The 24,351-nt window shown below is 37.1% G+C and overlaps 2 protein-coding genes across 4 annotated transcripts in view; both read left to right on the top strand.

Moving 5' to 3' along the window:
- Positions 1-8,476, top strand: part of LOC109228468 — a 9,168-nt gene extending 692 nt beyond the window's left edge. Inside the window, exons 2-14 of one of the 2 annotated variants that reach the window (XM_019393564.1) lie at positions 604-1,016; positions 1,100-1,236; positions 2,809-2,922; positions 3,002-3,085; positions 4,540-4,675; positions 4,965-5,128; positions 5,206-5,332; positions 5,419-5,562; positions 5,747-5,842; positions 5,972-6,067; positions 6,194-6,289; positions 6,419-6,514; positions 6,781-8,476. In XM_019393564.1, coding sequence (XP_019249109.1) covers positions 696-1,016; positions 1,100-1,236; positions 2,809-2,922; positions 3,002-3,085; positions 4,540-4,675; positions 4,965-5,128; positions 5,206-5,332; positions 5,419-5,562; positions 5,747-5,842; positions 5,972-6,067; positions 6,194-6,289; positions 6,419-6,514; positions 6,781-8,052 — 2,883 coding nt within the window. In that variant the 5' untranslated portion in view covers positions 604-695 and the 3' untranslated portion in view covers positions 8,053-8,476. Of the gene's footprint in view, positions 1-600; positions 1,017-1,099; positions 1,237-2,808; positions 2,923-3,001; positions 3,086-4,539; positions 4,676-4,964; positions 5,129-5,205; positions 5,333-5,418; positions 5,563-5,746; positions 5,843-5,971; positions 6,068-6,193; positions 6,290-6,418; positions 6,515-6,780 lie in introns of both variants that reach the window. The other variant, XM_019393563.1, reaches the window with a different exon arrangement.
- Positions 10,261-23,164, top strand: LOC109228469. 2 transcript variants are annotated; one of them, XM_019393565.1, is made up of 15 exons: positions 10,262-10,593; positions 12,092-12,186; positions 12,310-12,423; positions 14,508-14,612; positions 14,727-14,798; positions 15,683-15,795; positions 16,008-16,142; positions 18,394-18,462; positions 18,663-18,750; positions 19,130-19,201; positions 19,294-19,394; positions 19,764-19,881; positions 20,295-20,354; positions 20,497-20,607; positions 22,888-23,164. In XM_019393565.1, the coding sequence occupies exons 1-15, from the start codon at positions 10,500-10,502 to the stop codon at positions 22,996-22,998; spliced, it is 1,458 nt and encodes a 485-aa protein (XP_019249110.1). In that variant the 5' UTR covers positions 10,262-10,499; the 3' UTR covers positions 22,999-23,164. The 2 variants fall into 2 exon arrangements, with proteins under 2 accessions (XP_019249111.1, XP_019249110.1); XM_019393566.1 differs by lacking the exon at positions 18,394-18,462 and having other exon boundaries at positions 10,261-10,593.

The following is a 24,351-nucleotide window of genomic DNA, read 5'->3' as shown; positions in this document are numbered from 1 at the left end:
GGGGGGGGGGGGGAGGGGAAGGACAGCGACAAGGACAGTTGGAGATAGTAGAGTGAGGATTGTATGGTTCTCTGAAGTACCCTTTGCAGTAATCTCAACGTAATCTTAGTCTATTTGATCATAGAAGTGGACTTTGACCTGCTTTCCTTGGGTACCTATACATTAAGAGGTGACTCGGCAACTGAAAGGTGTCTCAATTGTTTCCTTAATTGAACAGGCTTTCGGATGAGCTTTTGCTCTTTATGAATCTTGTTTGTTTATAATTTATTACCTGTTCTGTCTACATGCCTTTAATGAACGATTTTACCTCATCTGCGTATCATTGCACTTGATTGGCATTCAATTTCCCTCTTTTACCTATAGGATGTGTGAAAACAAGGACAGGTTGTCTGTAGAATCATCAACTTCAAGCTTCCTTTTGATATTTCAGCAAAAATTGATTTTTCTTGGCTACAATGCTTTCAAAGTAAAACGTCCTTGCATTAACATTCTTGGGTACCATCACACCAGGATGCCCTAAGAACATATTTTTCCAGAACTATGACATTCTCTAATATTTGGTGTTCGGTGCTAAATTTTTTCTTTTAATGTTTTTGTTAGAAGCTCTGAACTGACTACTCCTAGGGAGGCTCATTGATCAAAATTGAGCTAGCATCATTATGCTCTAGTGGTAATTGCTGTGGCTTGCTTTGACAATGGTGGCTGATCAGTGGAAGAAACGTCTACGTGCTGCCAGCACTGTTGACTATTCTCAGGAACCCCATGGATTGAAGAAGAAGAAGAAGAAGCAGGGATTAGCAAGATATAGTTTGAAGTTAAGATCCAATGTTTCTCTGGTCTGGGATGACAAAAAAAGGTGTGTTCTTGCCAAGAAGGAGCAAATTGGCATTTCATGGAGAGACTTGACTCCCTTTTTGGATTCTCTCTCCCACCATCATAGTATACTGGCTGATGTTTTTACTCTACCTCACGAAATTTTTGAATTCGGAAATTTAAGTGAGGTCCTCTCGCACAAGGTAATTGTCTATGAAGTTGTGTATGGTAAATATACTGGAAGCTATGATTTTCCTTGTGTCTTACACTATGAAAATTGATATAGGTCTGGCAGGCAAACTTGTCAGAAGATGAGAGAGGATTTCTTACGCAATTTTTGCCGGAAGGGTCAGAACCAGATGAAATTGTCTGTAAATTGCTGGGGCAGGAAAATTTTCACTTCGGAAATCCTTTTGTTAAGTGGCAAGTCTTTCTTTACTAAACATCTCCGCATGACAACATTGCACATGTCTGAGAACAATATGTCAGATGTTCTTACGGAAACATTCAATTTTCCTTTTTTTTACTTATTAGGAATTTGTACTTCAGGTTGCTGTGACTTCTACTGTTACTTCGGACAGTAGGAGTTGTGGTGGGCTCTTGATATTTTATTTTTTATCTGATGGTACTCGGGTTGGTCTCCTCATTTCAAGGAATTATCAAATTTTGATGGGATATGGTTCCATTTTCTTAGTTTTCTATACATGTAAAAGAAGCTAGGAGATGTTTTTGATATAAATTGAGATTGTGCCGATAAAGATACTGATTTTAGCATTGTGTTCTTCGATGAGATTGGAAATTACAGTTACCCCACCAAGCAGCAATTGTTTTACGGATGCAAAGAGAGGTCGTGAGGCACATGGAGAAGAAAAGATGAACTAAGGTTTCTTAGTGTCTATGGATGTAGTTTGATATGACCATAATATGATACATTAGGTTGTAATACAATGAATCAACTCCTCAAAAAAAAAAGATCAATACAAGGGATTTTGAGGATCATAATACACGGATGTATCATCTGTAACTGTGCCATATCCTCATTTTGTATTAGATAGTGTAGAATACTTGATAGTGTGAGCATGACAGGTAGCTTGTGAGGACCAACAAGAGGAACCAAACACTTAAATTTTAACAGAACCTAATATGAAGTGCAATCGACCTACCACACATTGGCTGTTAATAATTTCCCTAGCATAGTCCTTAATTTTGCCAAATTCCTTTCAAGTTAGGAGTCTAGACTCTAGAGAAGCATAGGCTTTCTCTATTATGGAACAAGCATGTTCTTGTAGTTGTTTTGGCGTTGAACTGTAGTTCTCTTAACCGTCTGAGATCTCTTTTCTACCTCCTTAGTTGTTGGGCTATTCTATCTGATCACATAACCTTCTAAAATATTTTTTTGTTGCTACGGATTTTTGTTGACTAGGTGCTTAATTATGCACTTATTAACCTTGTATCTTACATCATTGTGCCAATTATCTGAAATAACATCTCTAAATCAACATCTCAAGTTGCAAAGAGGTTAGCACAAACTACCTTATGGCAAGTAGACCAGGATTTGAAGTTTATGGGTTCCTACAACGATCTCAAGTTAATAATTGGGTTCACAGTCAAATATTTGTAGATATTTTAATGAAATTTTAATACATATACAAGGTTTGGGCAAAAGCTAATGGGTTCCCTGGAACCCGTATCTTAGCCTCTAGATTTGCCACTGGTTTCATGACCATCTGCACTAGCAGCCCCAGCTGCTACATAACTTTTCTGCATAGCATCTAGTAGATAATCTTTTAACTCTTGAATTTTCAAGTGCTTTTGATTGGAGAGATTTTGACTATCGCTGAGCATTAAGGATAATTTGCTTTTAAAATACTTTTCTGCTTCTAGTTTTAGTTTACTATGCATGCTTAACTATGCATTTATCTGACTTGTGTGATTTGACCCCTTACAGAGATGTTATGTGAATTTCATGCTTAAAAGTCTTTGGTATCTTTGCAGGGGTCAGATGATTTGTTCTGGTAGCTTTCACCCTGATAATGTTATGCGTCAGGAACATCTTTTCAAGGCTAACAAGAAGGCGTATTACATGGAATTACAAAATTACCATAATAAGTATTTTTGCTTAACTGTCCTTTTAACCTTATTTTCAGAACATTTTGCTGTTTGCGTTACATTTTATTTCTCGTGGCAGTATGATTGAGAAGTTGCAGTTATGGAAGGAAAATGTGGAGAGCTGTAAAGACTCTGAGGAAGAATTGGTGGAGAGAATATTGAGGTGAGTTCTCTTTCATTGTCTTATATCATAGGTTTCTTTAGGATCTCAAAAAAGCACTAGAAAATTTGCTTCCCAGCAATAATGAAGTAAAGGAAAAGAAAGGGAGTGAGACTTTTTTATGCATATATTTATTTGAATGGGAATGGAAGTTAAAAAAGAGAAGAGAATTAACTTAAGATCGCAGAATATTTTATTGCTCGCATTTTGAGTTTTGCTAAAATTTAGTTTTGAAGTTTCCACCTTCAGTGGAAAATGCAGTAAATGCGTAATGTTATCCACACATTGGCTTGAATTGTTCCACTAATTTAGTGAAAAACATCATGTGTTCTCTTGGGTTTCTTTATGTCTTGCCTTCCCCTCTGTCTCCTCTGTAAACTGGATATGTGTTTCCCACTGTCGACTATGTCTTAAAATAGTTCCATTTCCGAACCATACAGAGTCTGGTCAAGTGAAACTAAAGATAAAAGCTCAGGTTCAAAAAATTTCACGAAATGTTTGTGTGAAAATCCTCAAGAAGAAAAGAATTGAGTAGAGCGTAATTTATAATTATTTTGATGTCAAACGATTTCATTATTTACCTCGTAAGAAAAGTCGAATGAATTTATTGCCCAATAGAGCATATAATTCTTCAAAATGATGAAAAGTTTGAAGAAAAAATTTATAAATAACTTGACTATAACGTCTTAAAACTTGTGTCCGCCCATGACTTTCTTGTTTACCAAACTCAAGGAATACTTTAGGAATTTAGACAGTGTTATTAGTTGGTGAGAATTCACCTCTTTTCTTCTTTCTTTTCACACTAACAAGTCGATTCACTATTGGTTTGCAAAGGAAATTTCCAGGTTAGGAGCCAAACCACTTCATGGATAAATCTGAAGACTTCTTTTCCTCTTTTTTCCATGTCGTTTTCTTGTTGAGCCTGAATTTCATGAAATCTAGGATAACCTTTTTATGACACCTGAATCCTCATCTCGGCATGACAAAGGATGTAGTAATGAACGCCTGAACATTTTGATGTTGGATGGGGATAGTCAGAGAGGGTATACTGTCTTTTGCCTTGAGCACTGTCTTTCTGTATTGATCTCGATATATAAGGAAATTCAAGAAGAAAGAAAGAAGCACATGAAAAGAGATAAAGGATAACTCAGAAGAAATATTGAAATCGTTTTGACAATAAGTTATGCCAGAGTAGGAGTTTCATGCAAAGATCCTTTTGGTTCTTTTTTCTTGACATTGTTGTTCTTGAATTGAGTTTAACCTTTTTGGTTATCAATAAATCTGTTTGAATAAAGTAGATGAAAAGAATTTATTGCATGAAGAAGCAAAATAGAAGATAGAATAAGCTTACACTGTGACTTCTTAAATTCTGGTTGTATGCTTGTGGTTGTTATTATGGTAATTGCATCTTTCCCACTAGAAGGGAGCATGACAGATGCGCCTTTTTTGGTATTCAGAAAGGGCTTGACAGAAGGAACCTATGGCAGTTCACCTGATGGAGCTAAGGTGATTGGAAGGTCTAGGAAAGGAGAAAAGCTAAATAAGCGCAATATCCAACACAGCGATGGCGCCAAATACATGTCTTATATTAAGGTGGCTATGCTTTGGTTGGAACATCTTATGAATCTATTTAGAATTTTCCAAATGATCTTGATTTTGTTTGTTTTCTCACCAAAAATTGGAGATCTCATATGTTGCAGCCATTATTCAGCAAGATGTTAGCCCAGCCATTTTGTCTCTTGAGTTCTTACATAGAATGCTTTTCATTTCAGTCCTTCATGTGTGGAAATTCTGTTGGGACTCGTTGATTATATGGAATTTTCTCGAGTTACTGATACTCTTTCTCCATCCTTCTTCCCCTCCTTTCTGCATCATATTTCAGGTCAGTCGAGAACACTATCAACGTGTTAAGAACAGCATGAAGCATAATAGCAATAGCATTCAGCCCAGGTCTCTGAGCAACGTCTTAGGTGATGTGGAAAATCTCCATGTACAGCCATTTGAATTTTATGAGGAAGAGGAACGTCAGAAGTTACATGACCACTGGTTAGTGCTGTGGAGCAAAACGTTTCTTCTAGTTTATCAATGTTTTCCACATCAGTTCATAGTGTGTGTTTGTACAGGCTGCACCTGGCAAACAGGGATGTCCCTGCTGGTTTTGCAAACTGGATACAGAGACGTTCACAGGGATTGCAAGTGAGAAGATCATTAGGTCAAGAAATGGAACAGAAACTGAAAGTCCAAATTAAGGTCTATCTTAGGAGTGCATCTTATATATCCAAGTTCCCGGAATCTCCTGAATTATCTGACAATTTGTTTTTTACTTGCTTTATCAGGGGGAAGAGGAAAAGATCCCCGATGGGATCTTTGCAGAACTAACTGATACTAAAGAAGGAGAAAAGAGAAGAAGCTCTGATGGGATCTTTGCTGAACTAACTGATAATAAAGAAGCAGAAGTTGCACTCTCAATGGAAGTAGAGGTTTATACTTTTAGCTTATCTCCCCTTTGTGTCTGAGGGTCATTGTGGTTTTTATCTCTTCACCTTTTGAGGAATCAGTTTTGAAGATTATATTCTTCTGAATGGTTTTCTTGTTTTTTCTAATGGAAGTTCCAGATAGTCTATCTTAGTTGTCTAATTGTTAAATTGTCTAAGTTTGCTCTAGGTTGATCAGCAAGAGGGCAACGAAAAATCTGATGGGTTGATTGAGAAGCAGATGGAAAGCGAGATAGTAAATAATGAGCTTTCTCTACACTCGGAGGTCAGTTATACTATTAAAAGACCAAATGTATAGAGGCGAAAAGTCTTCACCTACATTCTTATAATTCGTTTATGTCAAAGGGAAGATGGTCTCTTTGTCTCATTGTTAAATTGTTTAAGTTTGCTCTAGGTTGATCAGCATGAGAGCAACGAAAAATCTGATGGGTTGGTCGAGAAGCAAATGGAATGCAAGATAGTAAATAATGAGCTTCCTCTACAGCTGGAGGTCAGTTTTACTAATAGAAAATCAATTTTATAGCGAAAAGTCTTCACCTACATTCTTACAATTCGTATATGTCAAAGGGAAGATGGTCTCCTTGTCTAATTGTTAAATTGTCTGAGTTTGCTCTAGGTTGATCAGCATGAGAGCAACGAAAAATCTGATGGGTTGATCGAAAAGCAAATGGAAAGCGAGATAGTAAATACTGAGCTTTTTCTACACTCGGAGGTCAGTTATACTGATGGAAAACCAATTGTATAGAGGCGAAAAGTCTTCGCCTACATTCTTACAATTCGTGTATGTCCAAGGGAAGATGGTCTTCTTGTCTAATTTAAACATTTTCCAAGTTTGCTTTAGGTTGATCAGCATGAGGCCAATGAAGAATCTGATGGGTTGATCAAGAAGCAAATGGAAAGAGAAATAGTAAATGATGAGCTTCCTCTACAGCCAGAGGTCAGTTATACTAATAGAAAAACAACTGTATTGACTATTGAGGCGAAAAGGATTCACCTAAATTCTTACCAATTTGTGTATTGTCAAAGGGAAGATAGTCTTCTTAAAAACACGGGCCCTGTCTCGTTAAATACAAATAAATGAGTGGTAGAATATTCAGTTAAGAGCTTTTAGTTAAACCATAATTTTCCTGAGAAGAAATCTGTTAGTTTTCCTATGTGCTTGATAAGATTCAAATAAAACTCTTTGGGTTATATGATGGTCAGGATCAGGAGGGAGGAGAGTCTGCAAGCTTATGTGATAAACAGACTCCTGATAGCACAGCTAACACTGATTATGATGATGAATCTCTCCCTGTCTCACTCAATCAGCATCTTGATCATGTTTCACTTGTTGAGAGCAATCAGTTAGACCACTTCAAGCTGGACTCCAACGAGAACCATATAATCCAGCAAGCAGATGAAGTTTCTCCAACTCTATCAGAGTATCCTGAGGAAGGGTTGAATAATGTGGATGGTCCTGTTGATCAGGGGGGTCCTCTTGCTTCTACCAGTGATGGTTGGCCAGCAGTTAGCATAGCTACTTCTTATGGACGTGCCACTCCCATACGTCATGAATATTCTTCTGTTGAGGAGTTGTCACTTGGGCATCCTCGAGTTACTGATGAGCCAGCGGCTAATCTTATTAATCTGGGAGCTGTCCCTACAGAAAAGGATGCTGGGAGGGATATGTTGCCCAGAGAACCCAGTGATGTTTCTCTTTTTGGTTCATACCCTCAGAACAGGAATGAAATATTTCAACCATTTTTTAAAGGCCCAGATAGTTTATCTTACAATCATGAGCATAGACAGCCTCCACTGGTGTACCAACCATCAAGCAATCTGATCGTGGAGCCAGGTCAATATTCTGGTCATTTAAGAGAGCAGCTTCATGCGCAGTTACCATTGGAGCTAAGGCACAAGGGACTGAATGATCTCCTCATGCATCAGAACTTTCAGGAGAATCTATACCCAGATGGAGGTCGATACTCTTTCCCTAGGCATGAGCAGTTGAATGTTGGCATGCAAGATTGGGCTGTCAATTCTGTTCATGTAGCAGCACCGTCTCAAACTCATTTAAGCAGTGGAGACTTGTTAAGTCAGAATTGGTTCTCTGGAGAGAATCATGCCCGTGGGGCCTGGTCTACTTTGGAAGGTATTGGTGGTCCATCTCAGAGCATTGGAAGTGTAAACAACTCAGATCAGAGCTTGTACAGTGTTTTATCTGAATGTAACACACTGCATCAGAGTGGCTCTTATGATCTATCAGGATCAAGAGAACGGTTGATCCCTTCAAGGAACTATGGTGAGATGGGTGTGGGAGTTACCACAACGAGCAATGCCTCGCTGCTACCAGCTAAACCCCTTAGTTACATGAGTAGCCAGGAAAGTCCTGGAGTCCTTAAACCCAATGGTCTCGGATGGGTGAGCATGTCTACTCAGAATCCTGGGTTGCAGGATCCGATGGGTAAACCATTCTTGAGGTCCTGGAATCCATAGGGATGTTGCGTTGCACAATGATACGTGGCTCCAAGAGTCTGCAGGACAAAAGTTGATGTAAACTTGTACACCACGAGATGCAGCCAGATTTTATTGCAATTGTTTTGAGGTGAGGCTGCTGCAAGGCTTTTCTTGACGATGTCAAGCCTCATAGGCATTTTGTAAATACATACATTAGACAAATCTAATGTCTGTGTATATACTAGATATAGGGAGATTGGTTTAGTTATGGAGATCCAATGGTTCTTTAACTAGATATTTAGCTAATATAGTCTTGGTCGTAGTTTTCATTTTTTTCTTTGTTGGTAAAATAAAATCTCCCATATTTTGTTCAATGCTTTCCTTTCAGTACAAACTAAATTGTTAGAAAATTCTTCTGACAACATTACCTACACCTAACGGCAGAAATGAGTTTTTTGCGCTATGTACTTTGGGCATTATGTTGTTTTATTTTAATACGGAAATTGTACTATCACTACCAGCTTAATGTGGTAACCGTCATGATTCGGTCATTAGTGTTTTCTCTGGATGCATTTGGCTAAATTCAAATTAACGAGACGAGAGGGTTGTATATTGTTTTAAAAACATTTTACTTCATTTAGAGTGATTTATCGTGGATTCGTTGGTGCGCAAAGGTCTTGGTAGAATTTAGGAGTTCATGATAAGGGGAAAAAATTGGCAATGCGGAGTAACTCTTAAAGTTTTACGCCTTATAGAAAACCTTAGTACCCTATTTATTTTAAATAAATACCATTTTAAAATATTACATTCTATATATACCTTTTATCCTTTATAGCAAAATATCTAATTATAGTTAAATCCTACATTTAAGGCACCATATATGCTAACTAATATTTTTGTCTCTCCTTTTTAGTCTTTTCTCTCACATAATCACCGTATATCTGCTCTAACCACGTTCTCTCTCTTTTTGCATACATTTTACTCTCTTCTCCCACAAACCCACGATTCATTATTTTGTTTCTCTAATTTTAATACAGATTTAGTTTGTTTCTGAAACAATAACCATTGATATAGATTTTAGTTTGATACGATTTCTTTAACCCCAAAGGCAATTGCCAATTGAATCAAAGCTAAGGGCTTATGGAAGCTATGATGGTACTACCAATGTGTCAGAAGCAATGTCGAGACGAAAACGGATTCAAGTGCCACTGTATGAGTGAATCTCATCAGCGTCAAATGGAAATTTTCGGTCAAAACCTAAATCATATCGTCGGTGGCTATTCGGATTTGAGAGCTTATTTCTCGAACACATGAAGCGTAGCCACCGCTTCAGTCGTGTGGCTGCAACTGTTGTGTACAATGAGTATATTGCTAATCACCGGAAATCAGGGTTTGTTCTTGAACAAAGATGACGGATTTTGGGGCTGAGCAACTTGATTTTCTGTTAATATATTTCAATGTATTTTCAACGTACCACGCTGTATTTTCATGTATTTCATTGCATTCATTGTCTTTTTTTTCATTGTAATTCAATGTATCTCGTTGTATTCCATGTATTTCATTGTATTCACTGTCTTTTTTCTCATTATTTTTCAATGTATCCCGCTGTATTCTATGTATTTCGTTGTATTCACTGTCTCACTATATGCCATGAATGTATTCATATATTTTTTTAAATTAATATAATTTATGTATTCAGATGTATTATATAATTTCTCTGAAGTTTGCTATGTTTTTGGGATATTTTTTGGTTGAGTATCTTTTTTATAACTGAAAATACAAATTTTGTGTGTTATAATTGAGTTTGTTGAGTTATATTAGGAGTCTACTATGTTAATTGATTTACTTTCCGTTTTAAAAACAGTGTAATCCCTTATTTTACGCCGTGAATACAGTCGAATACAATAATCTGTCCAGCTGTAATCCCATGTTTTACTCCATGAATACAGTCGAATACACTCGAATACAACAACTGATTAGCTGGACTTCCCTGATTCACGCCTATTTTTGCTATTGTATTCATGAATACAATAACTTAAATACATCAAATACATCTTATAACCACATAAAAGGTATCTATAATCCGTAATATAGCAAATGGTATCTATAGATGGCTAATTATTACTAAAAGATAGTGTTTTATGAAAATTTCTCTATTAATATTCCTCATTCTCACTTTTCTCACACTTGATAAATAAAAAAGGAAAACTAAATTAGAATGGGAAGGAATGTCATGGCCCGTGTCAACTAAAGGCCTACCGAGGCACTGTAGGCTCTTGCAGTTTGAGGAGGCTGCTTAATTACATCATTTACCTCATTTCGTCGGTTGATTGATTCCTACCGTTACACCTTTTCTTTTTATTTCTTTGTTTGGGTCGCCTTAAATGTCACTTACTACACTTTTAACAAAAACACCCATTGGATAGAGCATTGCTCTTGTTTCTGTCTTTGGAATCTTTGTGCCCTGGGAAGACGGGGGAAATAGAATGGAGAAGAAGAAAGAGGTGATCCGTTTGGAGCGCGAGTCTGTTATTCCAGTCCTCAAACCCAGGCTCATCATGGCCCTCGCCGACCTTATAGGTAAAAATTGGATGCTCCCAAACAACCGGTTACTCTTTCTCTACTCACTTGTTCCCTCTCTATTTTGTGTTGTTTGAAACAATTTTTCTCCTCTAATTTAATGGGATAATATCTCTGGTATTTTCAGTTTCTGTGGAAAAAACTACCAAATAACGACCAAATTTGACTAGCACAACTCTGCTAGAAAGCGAGGAGACTTTTAAAGCAAACAATAGAACTTCCTACGCTAGAAAATGGCAGTGTAAGGAAACAATGCTTCTTTCTCCAAGAGGAGATCTTTCAAGCAAATAATACAACTTTCTACGCTAGACTCTATAGGGAACGGCAGTCTACTTTTTTGTCTTTAAATGTCAAGCAATTATTGCGTGCCATGAATTTAAACCTAAAATGTTACTAACTTTTACACGATCTCATAGTTCTGGTGACGTCTGAGTTTTAGCTTTTTTCGTGTAAACAGCAACCCCCTCAATGGTAGTTAAAGTTTTTTAATTTTGCAAAATTTAATGCTGTTTACTGAGGCACTCTAATTGTATTGTGACAAAGCAGACAATTTGACCTTGATTATTTTCCCAGATTAATTAGATTTACTGTTGTGTGAATTAGATTATTTTCCCAGATTAAATTAGATTATTTTCCAAGGTTTACCATCTGACTTATCTCAATTGCGAGTTTTATCATTAAATACTTTCTTAGAGTAAGTCACTTCCACTCAATTCAGAAGTTCACAATCTCTTGAATTTAAGAAATTAGATGCTTAATAGATATTTCATTTTAGCAACTCCACCTCGATTCATAACTAGTTGGAGTTGGTTATGTGAATTCTCATCATCATTCTGCTCCATTGGCTTGTTTCATGCCACTACTCAATAAATTTTCTCTTAGGACAAATAAGGATTTCTCTATAACCGGGAATTGTCTAAATCTTACACTTCTCCTTACACGGTCACTCGGGCATATAAACTCTAACCGAAATAGAAAGGCTTCCATCTTTTCATCAAGTCCTCATGGATTTCAAGAAATTGTAAGCTTTTGAAACGACTTCCCTCTATGTAATTTTTTGGATAGATAAGTAACAGTATTACTCACAGCAAAAACAATGCAGTAAATTAGTGCTGGACATTTCAAAAGGAGGGGAAACCCCAGTTCAAAAGAAGGGGGGACCCTGTACACCTTCCATGTGAATTTTACGGAGACATTTGATGGTCATGGATCAAAATCCCCAAAAGGTTTCAAAACCCTTCCTTCACTGATAAGCTTGACGTGTTATATGTTTAGAATTTTTAACAGAAACAAGTTTTTCCTTCTGGATATAAATGTCTGCTTTTTGGCAGCTCATTTCCACTCTTTTTTTTTTCTTTCAAAAAGATCTACTTTTCTTGAAACTGTAAAATGCTGCATGAATCTCTGTGCTTCTAGTCTCTTTAGTGCTATTTATGATTGGTTATTTAAGTAAGTTTTTTTTTGAGGTTCTAATGATCCGACCTTCCTCCTTGCCCAGAACATAGTTCTGACCGGGCTGAGTTTCTGAAGCTTTGCAAGAGGGTTGAGTACACAATTCATGCTTGGTATCTTCTACAATTTGAGGATCTCATGGTAATATAATCTTATGCTACTTTTTATTTGATCAGACATGCTTTCTCATCAGATTACTGCAAATGAATATAATATGCTGATGTTGATATTGTGTTTTGATCAATAATACTTGTCTGATTGCAGCAATTATACTCTTTGTTTGATCCTGTGAACGGGGCTAAAAAATTAGAACAGCAGAAGTTATCTCCAGAAGAGATTGACATTCTTGAACAGAATTTCTTGACATATTTGTTTCAGGTAAAAAAGCTGCAGCTTCGTCTAAAGTTTGTTTTCCTCTGGTACCTGAGCCAGCTACATGGGCTGTTTAGATTCATTTTATAACATGCAAGCCCCAGTTGCCTACTCAGTATACTTATTAAAAAAATATGTATAACATGCAAGCCCAAGTTGCCTACTCAGTATACTTGAGAGCTAGAGACTTGAGTTTCATCCCTTGGCCCAAGTTGCTTACTCAAGTTGACTGATCTAAATAGTTCAAATAAGAGAAAGTCGGAAAGGTGGAAGGTGGTGAAGGCTAAGCCTTCATCTCAAGAACACACCACTAGCTCTGACAGTAGGGCAAGTCCGTCGCCCATCTCCTTCTTTCCAACTCCCCAGCCGCATTTGCCCAAGTGGTCTTTGAGCACTCGTATTGGACCTTTCAGTAACACTATCAGCTGCTATATTCTATTGTATCCGCATATCGTTAGTCAGGATATTGGTGTTCCAGTTTAAATTTAATAAAGAATCCAATCTCATATGTGTCTTCTGTGTGTGCAGAATTATAGTCTGCAGTTGCTTATATGAAGATCTCTCTCTCTTTCTATATTTGTGTATGTGTGTGCAGATTTATAGTCTGCAGTTGCTTATATGAAGATCTCTCTCTCTTTCTATATTTGTGTATGTGTGTGCAGATTTATAGTCTGCAGTTGCTTATATGAAGATCTCTCTCTCTTTCTATATTTGTGTATGTGTGTACCCATGGCTCAACAATTTACCCGAGAAAAAGAAGATAGTTAGAATCCTTTCGATGTACAACCCTTGTATGAGGGCCCTGATATTTATGTACCTTCAAAAGAAAATCCCCAACGAGGTGAAAACATGCTATCCTCTCCTCCCCAAGCCTAGGAAATAGTATAACAAAAGATAGAATCCTGCATCAGTTATTAAGTTAAAGATCCATGGGTAATGGAGGAAAATTCTATTGGATTAAATTGAGAGGAAAAACTACTCCTTCCATCCCATTTTATGTGATGTTGTTTAGCTGGGCACAACATTTAAGAAAGAAAGAAAGCTTTTGGAACTTGTGGTCTAAACAAGTCATATATATTTTTTGTGGCTATAGATTATCTCATTAAGGGTAATATGAAAAGTTTAAACTTTTTTAATTATTTAAAAATAGTAAGGTGGAGTAATTCTTTTTGGGACATACTGAAAAGGAAAGTGCATCACATAAATTGGGACATAGGGAATAATTGTTTCTTCTCAAGGGAGGGAGACAACCAGTTGTTGTCAAAGGCTCATTTGAGGTGCGCTTAAGCCCTGAAGCTCAAAAAAGCTCAGGGCATGCGCTTCGCGTCACTTAGGCTGCGCTTTTGTGTAGGCAAGGCGCTAAGGCGTGCGCCTCGTTGCCCATAAGTTCTATCTTGAATAGAGCAGTACAAAACAATAAATATAATTGGTAAAAAGATATAATAATTGTTAAGGAAATTATTATGAATGAAATTCTTAATTTTTTCTTGCATTACATATATTTTTTTATTTTTCTTCTTTGCGCCTTTTTGAACTAAAGCCTACACTTCAATTGGGCTTTGCGTTTAAAGCCCCAATAGACCTGGAGCGCTTTTTATCGCTTTTCGCCTTTGACAACACTACGGCAGTGGGGTGAAAGGTAAGAGGTCGAGGTTTTTGTCTTCAGGGAGTGGGAGTTGCTTCGTCCTTCATTTTCCTGTTTTTTTCTCTTTTACTTTGTTTTCCTAACACATGCTTCCCCTTTTTAATCATAAGGAGTAGCTTTACAATAAGAAACTTTCGCATATTTATGCTGTTTTGTTGCAAAATCGAAATGGAAGGGGATATTTCTTTATTTTCAAGCATGGGGAACGGCTATATATTATTCACTTATCTCTAAAGTCGTTTTCCATTATTTGCACTGCATTATCATGCTATTGAGGCCAAGCCTGTAATGGATTTTAAACTTGCACCAAACTGTAAGTGCAGTGAATTCTGAATGCTTTTCCACATCTAGCTGGAGGATTAAGGGAAATGAGTATGACATTTGTGTTCTGGCACCCTTATTTCATTCTCCACTTTCTATCATCATTTCTCTTATGCTGATGCAGATTATGAACAAAAGCAATTTTAAAATAGCTAGTGATGAAGAGATTGATGTTGCACGTTCAGGACAATATCTTCTAAATCTTCCAATCGCTGTTGATGAATCTAAGGTTCTTAACCAGCTGCTTTCGCATATAATTTGGTTCCGACAATTATTGCCTCTCTTGATGTAGTTCCATTTTGTCATTTCGCGATGCATTCACTCTACCTTTTCCTGGATGCAGCTTGACAAAAAACTTTTAGAGAAGTATTTTGCAGAGCATCCTCATGAGGACCTTCCAGAGTTTGCTGACAAGGTATATCTCTTACTGTAGCTTCAAGTTACAATTTGAAATGAGGCCTTTACTTTTGCTGGAACGTTCGGTATGAAGTTAATGGCTCCCAGATGCTAGGCCGACAAGTGTAGCTTCTGGTTGTATTTATGAAATTTTCACCAAATTGAATATTTCCCAATCTGCTTTTTGTTGGTGCCTTGCATTGTTTGGGGTTCAAGAATGTGACTTGAATCCTTGATATCCACATATGGTGTCCATTTATTTCCCTATCTCATTGTTGCTTTGCAGCAAGTATGATTGGCTGTTTAAAGTGAATCTTGAAGTAACCACTGTCCCTATACAACATTAGCTCTTAGGTGTCAGGATGTCCATTACTCTGCCCATGGATTTGGCAAGAAGGAATTTGCACTCCAATAAAACACAAGCAAAAGTATGCGATCATTTATTGCGAGGAACTTTAGAGTTATATTGTGCTTACTGGCCCTTTCTTCTATTTTTTTGATGAAAGATATTTTTTTGTGCCCACGGATTAAAAAAAGTGTGTTATGACTGAGCACAAACTAGAATCTTTATCCTCTCATCTTCTTGCTAGTTTTCAAAAGAGTAATCATTGTTTAAGGTCTGCTCCTCAAACCTGTAATAGTGCGCACACAAGCTTTAACAAAGGTAAAGAGTGACTTGTGCACGTGTTGTCACTTATATCTCTTTGAACCTTCAAATAGTATTATGGATGTATTATACTGTATTTGAGCTGTTCAACTTATATGGTATATCAATGTTTTACCTTAGAAACTTATTAAGTATATCAATGTGTAATATGAACATATATTTCTCGAGAGAAAAGGATGAGAGTCAAGAGTTTGATCATGCCACTGAATCTCTATACACGTACCTTTTCTTTCCAGTACGTAATTTTTCGACGCGGCATTGGAATTGATAAGACTACTGATTACTTTTTCATGGAAAAAGTGGACATGATTATTGGACGCACTTGGGCATGGATTTTGAGAAAAACAAGGTAAGTGACTTTTAGATACTTTAGTATAGTAAACCTGTGTACAGTTTGCATTGTACTCGAAATGAAGTTCCTATAGCTTTCTGAACCCTTCTGGTGAAAATGTGAAGATAGAATTCTAAAGTTCATCTGCACTTTGCCTCTGTTTTGGGCCTCTTTTCAGTGTTTTAGTGAATGCGTTGCGTCTTAGCATTCTTAGGTTCTTATGCTGCCAGGATTGATAGACTGTTTTCGAGGAGATCAAGTTCACGGCGCAAAAAGGATCCGAAAAAAGATGATGAGATCAACAGTGAAGCAGAAGATGATGACTTATATGTTGAACGTATCCGCATTCAAAATATGGAACTCAGGTCTATTAAGTGTCTCTTTGCTGTTCTGTATTAGTGTATTTCTACTCTTGGCTTTAGCTGATAAGCTGCTCTAGGAAGTTTAGGTGGCATATTTGCGTCTTGTGAATCTTTTATCTATAACTTTCATATTAACTTTCAATGTATCATTGTGGAGATGATCCAATTGTCTTGTAGAATTTGACATTAAGGTTTTAATGCTCTCATCTGGTCATTCAGTTATACTCGGATTTGTTGCAAATAGACCTATTTTTCTGTATGCAAATTCTATTGGACTCATGCATAAAGTATTAACAACTGGAATCTGTATGAGATGGACAGTCCATAACTATAAAAAGGTTGTGGTGTGTCTTTGGTTAAAAGGCAGTTAAGCATTGTGGTGTCTTATAGTTATCTCTGCCGCAGATTGTGTGCATCTGTCTTGCTAGTTGGACCTAGTGTAGCAATGAACTATTCTGGTTTTTGCACCGACCTTTGTCCTTTTAACCAAACATTTCTTCGTAGTGCCAGGAGTAATCAATTTTCCTTGCATCAAGTGAAATAGTGTCGAGTCCAGGATCAGATTGATACTTGGCCAGGGATTGCCTATCAAAATAGTAAGGACCACTTATTACTGACGTAGATAATGGCTCCACACTTTATGATCTCTACCAATTGAGTGACGAATTGGATAACCCATTCTATCCAATGTTTACGACTGAAACATGGAATATAAGACCTTATTTATTCAAGGATAATATAACAACCGAGGGCAAAGCATCTAAGCGCAGAGGAGGATGTACGACATATGGTACGGGTTCGGCAGAACCCAGTAGCTTTGGCCCAAATCCTGTATATGTATTGAGAAATCCACTAAATATGTACACATAATAAACTGCAAACCCGATAGCATAAGTGGGTTGTGGGTTCTGTGGCAAGCAAGGGGTCACCAGAACCCATAAATTTCCTGGATCCGCCTTTGTCTAAGCATTCAAACAGAATACTTAAAGGATGTGGTTGAATAACCGAGGACATTATAGGCCTTTCCAAAGCCGTGGATAATCAGCCAAAATCTTCTCTAACACTCCGTTCTCGTGTTAATATCCAAAAGGTGAATACATGAGGGGTGGGGGGGGGGGGGGGTATACAACCTTACCTCCTTAAGGACAGGCCCAACAGTTTACAACATCTGCGCAACTTCCAAAGTTTATAACTAGACTAATGCTAGCTAACTTTATGTGAGAAATTGACATTCCCAATTCTCTACTACTTTTGTCTTGCTAAAGTATAGAAAGTTTGAGAGTACTATTCTCACGTACAAGGATTGAAATAAAAGTAACCATTACAAGCTGTATTATAACTAAACTGTACATGATTGCTAGTTGTTGCCTTTCTTTTGGCTTGTCTGCTTCGGAAAGCTAGAATTCGCTGTTTATGAAGTAGTAGAGATAAGAAGTAGAGGAAAAAATGGCTGAGCACAGGCTTACCAAAAATTGGCTCTGATATGATATGAGAGAATTTGAGCATCCAACCCAAAATCTTAAGGCATTTGGTGGAGTAACTCAGGATTATTATAAGCCCCATGGTATGTCCATTTAGAAATCCTTGCAAAAGTAATGTGGGACTTGTTCAAGACCCTAAGACCTAGTCAATATTAGGGCCAATAAAGGAGTAATTCAGCATTCGTCTGTTTGATAGTGCACTTCTGATCTAGTCAATTACTTTCCCCTCTTTTCTCTATTGCCTTCGAAATATAGAGATCCCTCACCTTTCATTATAGATGCCAGAATCTTCATCAAATAACCATCTTAGTAATCTCATTACCAGCAAAATACATGAAGAAGACATCTGGAAATAACTTCTCTTATCAATACTCTCCCTCCAGTTTGATCAGTGCGTGCCTAGTTGTAGCAACAATTGTTGAGTAAACCCCTGTCAAAGTATGTATTAGATGCATGCATGTATTTCCCTTCCATTTCTACTATTCGTTTACCTTAATTTCAGAGTTGATATGCCCAAGTGAAATTGGAACTTGGAAGAATCTGATTAATCACATCCATGCTTGGCGTGTAGTGGGTTTGGCTCTTAGAGCAAGAAAACTAGTGGTCTAATGTACCCGATTACTTGTCTGAACTGCTAGAAGCGGATGACCAGTTGTTGGATTCACCACTGTTAGCCAGTCGAGTGACATTAATAATTATGATTTAATACCAGTAGCATTAACAATTTTTGCTGCCTGCTTTGAGTTCCTGATGCTTATTACCAACTTATCCAGTTTACGTAGTCTGCTGAGCAAGATAACAATTCAAGAACCTACTTTTGACAGAATAATTGTTGTCTACAGGTATGACTTTCCCTTCTTTGTGGAAATATCTTTAAATATGAAGTTCTTGGTTGAAGCCCATTTTCTTTCACAAAAAGGCTCATGTTTATCAGATGGCTAAGTTGTTGAATAATAAGTTTTTTGGTCCCTTGTTCCTTCATCGTTCACTTGTTGTACGCTGCGTGTTGTTTGAATAATGGATTCAAGTGGTAATTTTGCAGACGAGCTGGTACCTCATCAAAATCTGATCGAGGAATTTATGTGAAGCATTTCAGACACATCCCAATGGCTGACCTGGAAATTGTCCTTGTATGATTTTTTTTTTCTAATTGTTTTTTGATGCTGTTACTATTTCTATGGTTTCTGTTGACGATATTGATATATTGTCTCTTCTTGTTTTCTTTCCGTCTTCCTGAACCGAGGGTCTATTGGAAACAACCTCTCTGCCCCATCGGGGTACGGGTAAGGTCTGCGTACACGCTACCCTCCCCAGACCCCACTCCGTGGGATTTTACTAGGTCGTTGTTGTTGTTGTTTTCTTTCAGCCTGTATTTTGTGTACCTTTCCTCTGGGAGGCTGAGTTTATAACTTATAAACTGTTACATCCTGAAGTTATTATTATATGTACCTTTCAACTGGGGGGCTGAGCTTCTTATAAACTGTTACTATCTTTCTCTTTCTTTTTTAGCCAGAGAAAAAGAATCCCAGTTTAACTCCAATGGATTGGGTCAAATTCCTTGTGTCTGCAATAGTTGGTCTGGTTAGTTACTTTAAACCTTAGAATTTGACTACTTGACTGTTATTGTCCTTTCAGATTTTTTTTTTAACTGAGGTACTCTTTCATTCTTTCAGGTAGCTGTTGTGGGTTCGCTTGAATTGCCTAAAGCTGATATCTGGGTCATATTTGCTGTTCTCTCCACGGTGATAGGCTATTGTGCGAAGACATACTTCACGTTGAGTACCTGTTAATTTCAGTATTATCTGCATCAATTTTTTTTAAAAGAAAACAAAGAATTATCTGTACCAGTGCTGGTATATCGTTTTATTCTTAGTTGCTGACTTTTCAGCACTTCAAATCTGTCTTCACTTGTCTTTTGTTTATTTAAGGGACATAAGCATCATGGACTTAGTTGTGTAGTCTGCCCACATTTGTAATGTTCATTCTCTTTTGGATCGGAGTTCCCTAAATTGTGCATTTTGTCATGCTGAGGCACATGTTTTATATGATGAATGGCTCAGATGATCGCTAAGAACATAGCAAATCACTAAGAGCATCCTCAAGCTGGTATTTCACTGAAGCTGATTCATTAATTTGCCTGCAGGTTTCAACAAAATATGGCTACATATCAGAACTTGATTACCCAGTCAATGTATGATAAACAGCTAGATAGTGGAAGGGGTACTCTTCTCCATTTGTGCGATGATGTGATTCAGCAAGAAGTATGTAGCTTCTGTCTTCTTTCTCCCTTCAATTGCTTTTTCATTCTTTCATGAATTTCCTGTAATTTTATTACCCTACCTCCTTCCCCAGGAAAACAAAGGACTATAAAACTGAAAATAAGCTTTTCTTTTTCATTTCTGTTGGTGATCGGGATTTATATGATAGACTAACGATACAATTATGAAGTCAAAGAAATAGAAAAGGAAGATATTTATGATGCTGGTGTGCCATTATAGGAAATTTAGAAATGTTTGCATATACTCTCAGGGTTCCCACTTTTAATAAATATTATCGGTTGGTAATTTGGAGACTGCATTTCGTTACTGAATGTAGCTACTGATTCTGATACAATGTTCTTGAGTAGTTGAACAAGTTACAGCTGGTGCTTATGGTGTCCATGTCAAATTTGCAGGTAAAGGAAGTTATTATTTCATTTTTCATTTTGATGGAACAGGGTAAAGCTACTTTGCAGGTATATGACACATGTATCTCTCTGTGCATGTTTGGCATTCATATGAATCTTATCTGGTGATTTTCTTTGATGCATGCTTCCATGGTGTCCCTCAATTACTGTGTTACTAAGATAATCTTCCATTATTCTGAGGATTGTATAGGATCTTGATCTGCGGTGCGAGGAATTACTAAAAGAAGAGTTTGGTGTAAGCTGTAATTTTGATGTAGATGATGCTGTTCAGAAACTAGATAAATTAGGCATTGTTGCTCGGGTAAGAATGATCTTCTGTCTTAGCCTTTTACTTTTTTGTTCTTTTCCTTGACCTAGTAAATATGTTTTCTTGCAAACTTGTCTTGCTGCCAGATATTTAGATATAGGCACTAATATGGGAAAAAACATAAAATATAAAGAACAGGACTAAACCACTGGAAAGGAGTTTATGGGTCTCTGGATTTAGACGATGCTAAACTCGGCCAAGCCATTTGTTTCTTATTGCTCGTTCATTTCGTTGCTGACTAGATGATCCTTACCTCACACCATCTATATACCTTCTAAAAGAAAGTTAAGCGCTTTTAAATTGTCCATGTTTTAAGCGTCATCCTTTGGAATGGCAAGATTGAGCTAGTTGGTAAGACCCCTATCAAGAAAAGAAAAAAAGGGATCTTTCCAGGAATCTTTAAGTTACTCCAGCTTTTAAACCACTGATTTAGAAGTCTGAAAACTTGAGAGATATTCCTTTTGGTCATTAGAAGCATTAAACCAAGATGTCTCCACAGGTAGGTAGAAGAAGAGAGACTAATACTTAGCCTTCTTTTACAATTACCGGGTTGAAACAATTCACTTAGTTTCTAGCACATGAGCATTCTCTACTGATATCTGGGAAGCCCTCTCTTTTTTTGAGAAGGTAACAAGTTTTATAAATTAAGTAGAGAAACCTTTAGCATAAAGATTATGCTAAAGGTTAAAGATAGTTACAAGACCCTTGAAAAAGAGCAAAAACGCAAACCCGGACTTGTGGTAGTTACAAAGACCCAATAATATCCACTATAGACTCTACATTCTCTACCAGAGCTTCTTTACACCAAAAGTGAAACAAAAATATACAATTCGTCTTGATCTTCTGTTCAGAGTTAGCTCTATCTTCAAAGCATCTTGAATTTCTCTCCAACCAAATTGTCCACCAAATACATGCTGGGATCAACCTCCACCAATGCTTCTGCCTCAGTAGAATACCTGGGTCATTCCAACAAGCTAACATTTCTGCAGTTGTCCTAGGTATTGCCCATTTCACACCTTTCATACTCATGAAAAGATACCACAGCCTACTAGTTACTTTGCAATGTAAAAAGAGGTGGCTGTTTGTTTCAATCTCTTTTCCACACAAGAAACATTTGGAACACATAAGCATTCCTCTCCTCATTAAACTGTCATGAGTTAAAACAGCCTCTTTGACTACAAGCCAACAAAAGCAAGCCACTTTAAAAGGGATTTTCACCTTCCAGATGTGAAAGCCCTCTCTTTTCCAATATGAAAGTGATATTGTACAGCATCAACATTGATCGAACTGGAGTATGCCTGCATGACGCATCCAAGAAAATTTGAAAGATTAACTACGTTGAACAGGATGTAAAATAACCTTTTACACATTAAGATTTTTGGAAGAAGAGGTTTTATAGGTCTATTGGGGCTTTAAGCACGAAGCGCAAACAAACATGGCTTTAGCGAAGAATGGGTTAAAGCCATAAGCAAACTATGTTTTTTGAATGTTATATATCATTGGTAATTTTCTTGTCTATCTTTGATAGCATGACTAAAATGGTTAGTTGTTGGTAAATAGTGTCTTTTTTGGTACATTTCCGTAAGATTCCCATTTTACATAATAGATATCTAATTTTGTGTTCCTAATCACCCAAGAAAAGCCATCATTCATAATGTTTTGTTAACAATTAGTAAAATGTGCAATAAAATGTTTTTCAAGAAATAACTCTTCACAACTATCTCAACTCTTAACTTGATATCATTGCTCTTACTGACATTTAGATATTATTTTAAATTTTAATGCTAAAAAATTTCATAAAAGTACTATCCGGTTTGCTAACATTACAATCACCAACCGAACACTAGAACATTATCATTTGTCTGAAATGGCTTATTTTTAGGAAAATGTCTTCCGTACTAAATGCTACTTCTCATTTTCTTAAGAAATCCATTATAAAAAGCATAGACAAGCAAGGTGACTTAAGTTTAACCAAATTCATTGATAAGATTAGAAGACGCAGGTCTAATCTTTTTATGGAAATATAAATAAATAATCCTTTTCTCAACGTGGAGAATATTCAAGTTATTGTACTATCGGGGAAGATGCACAGCCAATATTCGTACCTTGGTAAGTAGTATGCTAAGTCCCTTTGTTGTTGGCTATTGAAGCCTATTTCTACCTTATCTGCACCCTTTCTTGTTGGCTATTGAAGTCTATTTCTACCTTGTCTGCACCCTGAATTGATTATTTTTATGTTTTTCTTGCCTCTAATATATTCTGTTCCCAATTAAGGATACGATTGGAAGGTACTATTGTGTTGGTCTCAAGCGTGCAAATGAGATAATTGGGACCACTACGGAAGAGCTTGTCCTCAAAGCAAAGCAGGGTGCCACTTCTCCATGATGTTATGTGTCAGATGATTAGCTTCTTATCTTTGTTTCTCTTCTTTTATACTTGTAAGAAAAATTTGGAAACGACACAAGGGGTGTTGGCATGCATATTTTATTCATTACAAATCTTGGATGTTGCTACAGTTTCTTGGGTATTCTATGTCATATTCTTTGTCGAAGGAGTGAAGTAATGTGGAAGCTCGTGGTATAGAATTCACGGTGCATATGTCCTGGCTTCAGGCCTAGAAGTCCTTGTGGTGCTTTTGTAAATGGGAGATGTTGGATTAGGGGGCATCAGTTAGCGAGCCAGGTGACTTGGAAGGTGTTCTCATGGGCGTTTTTTGGGGCATGCCCATTCAAGGTGGTCCTAAAACTTGACTGCTACCCAACTGGTAGGACGTCTCCCCAGGTTCACCTAGTGTCTCAGGGGCAGATGTGCGCCCAGCCCTCGTGACTGGTGAGGTAGAAAGCTTGGGTTACTAACAAACTGAACAAAATTCCAAGCACCCACTGTACTGAGGCGTGGCTTCAGAAGCAGATGTGCATCCAGAACTTGATTTACTAACAAAATAAATATATAGATAACAAATCAAGAGTTAATAAATTGAAGGTATCTCAATTAAGCAACGTCAAAAGTTAAGGCACTGCAATATCCAAGATGCAAGCGATAGCTTAAGTCTGGCGAAGATTGAGGAGGAATACGACGTGAGTGATTGGTGAAGAAAAGGAGAGCTGGAGCAAAGACCAGAGGATAGACACAAGCACTGTTCGTTTATCACGAAAAATCTTGCCCACTCCTAATATGTGTGCATCAAGTTTAATAAACAGACTTTAAAGGGAGAATAGCATGAACTTTTGCTAGGAATTGAGTTTTATGAAGTTATTTTTCACTTTTTTACCACTGATGAGAATATCACCGCTTACGTTTTATGAAGTTATTTTTCACATTTCTTTTATTATTATTATTTCTTTATCTAACGTGTGTACAAAAATACATGCTAACTATAACCACGGTTATATGATAAAGTTTATACGAACATCATGCAAGTGAGATATTAGCTAAACATTTGAAGAGAGAAGTGATGCAGACAGCAAACGAGCCTTCTCTACTCTTCGGCTATCGAATTGTTGGAAACTGAAACTACTATGATAAAAAGCTCTTCCTCTTTTTTCCCTTTTTTCCTACCCTACCATATAAAGTTATAAACTACCCAACTTGGATAGTCTCACTTCTTCTGCCTCCCCTTCTCCTCGCAGTGGATCTAGATTCATATACTACTTGCTCAAAGCTGGCATTCAAGTTATCACCTTAATCCTTATGAAATACTATGAATTTAGCTCAAAGGGCAGGGCTTGCTCGTCCGCG

The sequence above is a fragment of the Nicotiana attenuata genome, chromosome 7 (assembly GCF_001879085.1).
Source record: "Nicotiana attenuata strain UT chromosome 7, NIATTr2, whole genome shotgun sequence".
Lineage (NCBI taxonomy): Eukaryota > Viridiplantae > Streptophyta > Magnoliopsida > Solanales > Solanaceae > Nicotiana > Nicotiana attenuata.
Note: the sequence above shows the minus strand (reverse complement) of the source record. Positions and strands in the feature narration are given on the sequence as shown.

Bases quoted from the DNA above. Each gene is read 5' to 3' on its own strand.
- LOC109228469 (XM_019393565.1), top strand. From the start codon at position 10,500: ATGGAGAAGAAGAAAGAGGTGATCCGTTTGGAGCGCGAGTCTGTTATT. The intron at 18,751-19,129 runs GTATGATTTTTT...TTTCTTTTTTAG, and splicing joins CTGACCTGGAAATTGTCCTT to CCAGAGAAAAAGAATCCCAG. The intron at 20,608-22,887 runs GTAAGAATGATC...TTCCCAATTAAG, and splicing joins AATTAGGCATTGTTGCTCGG to GATACGATTGGAAGGTACTA.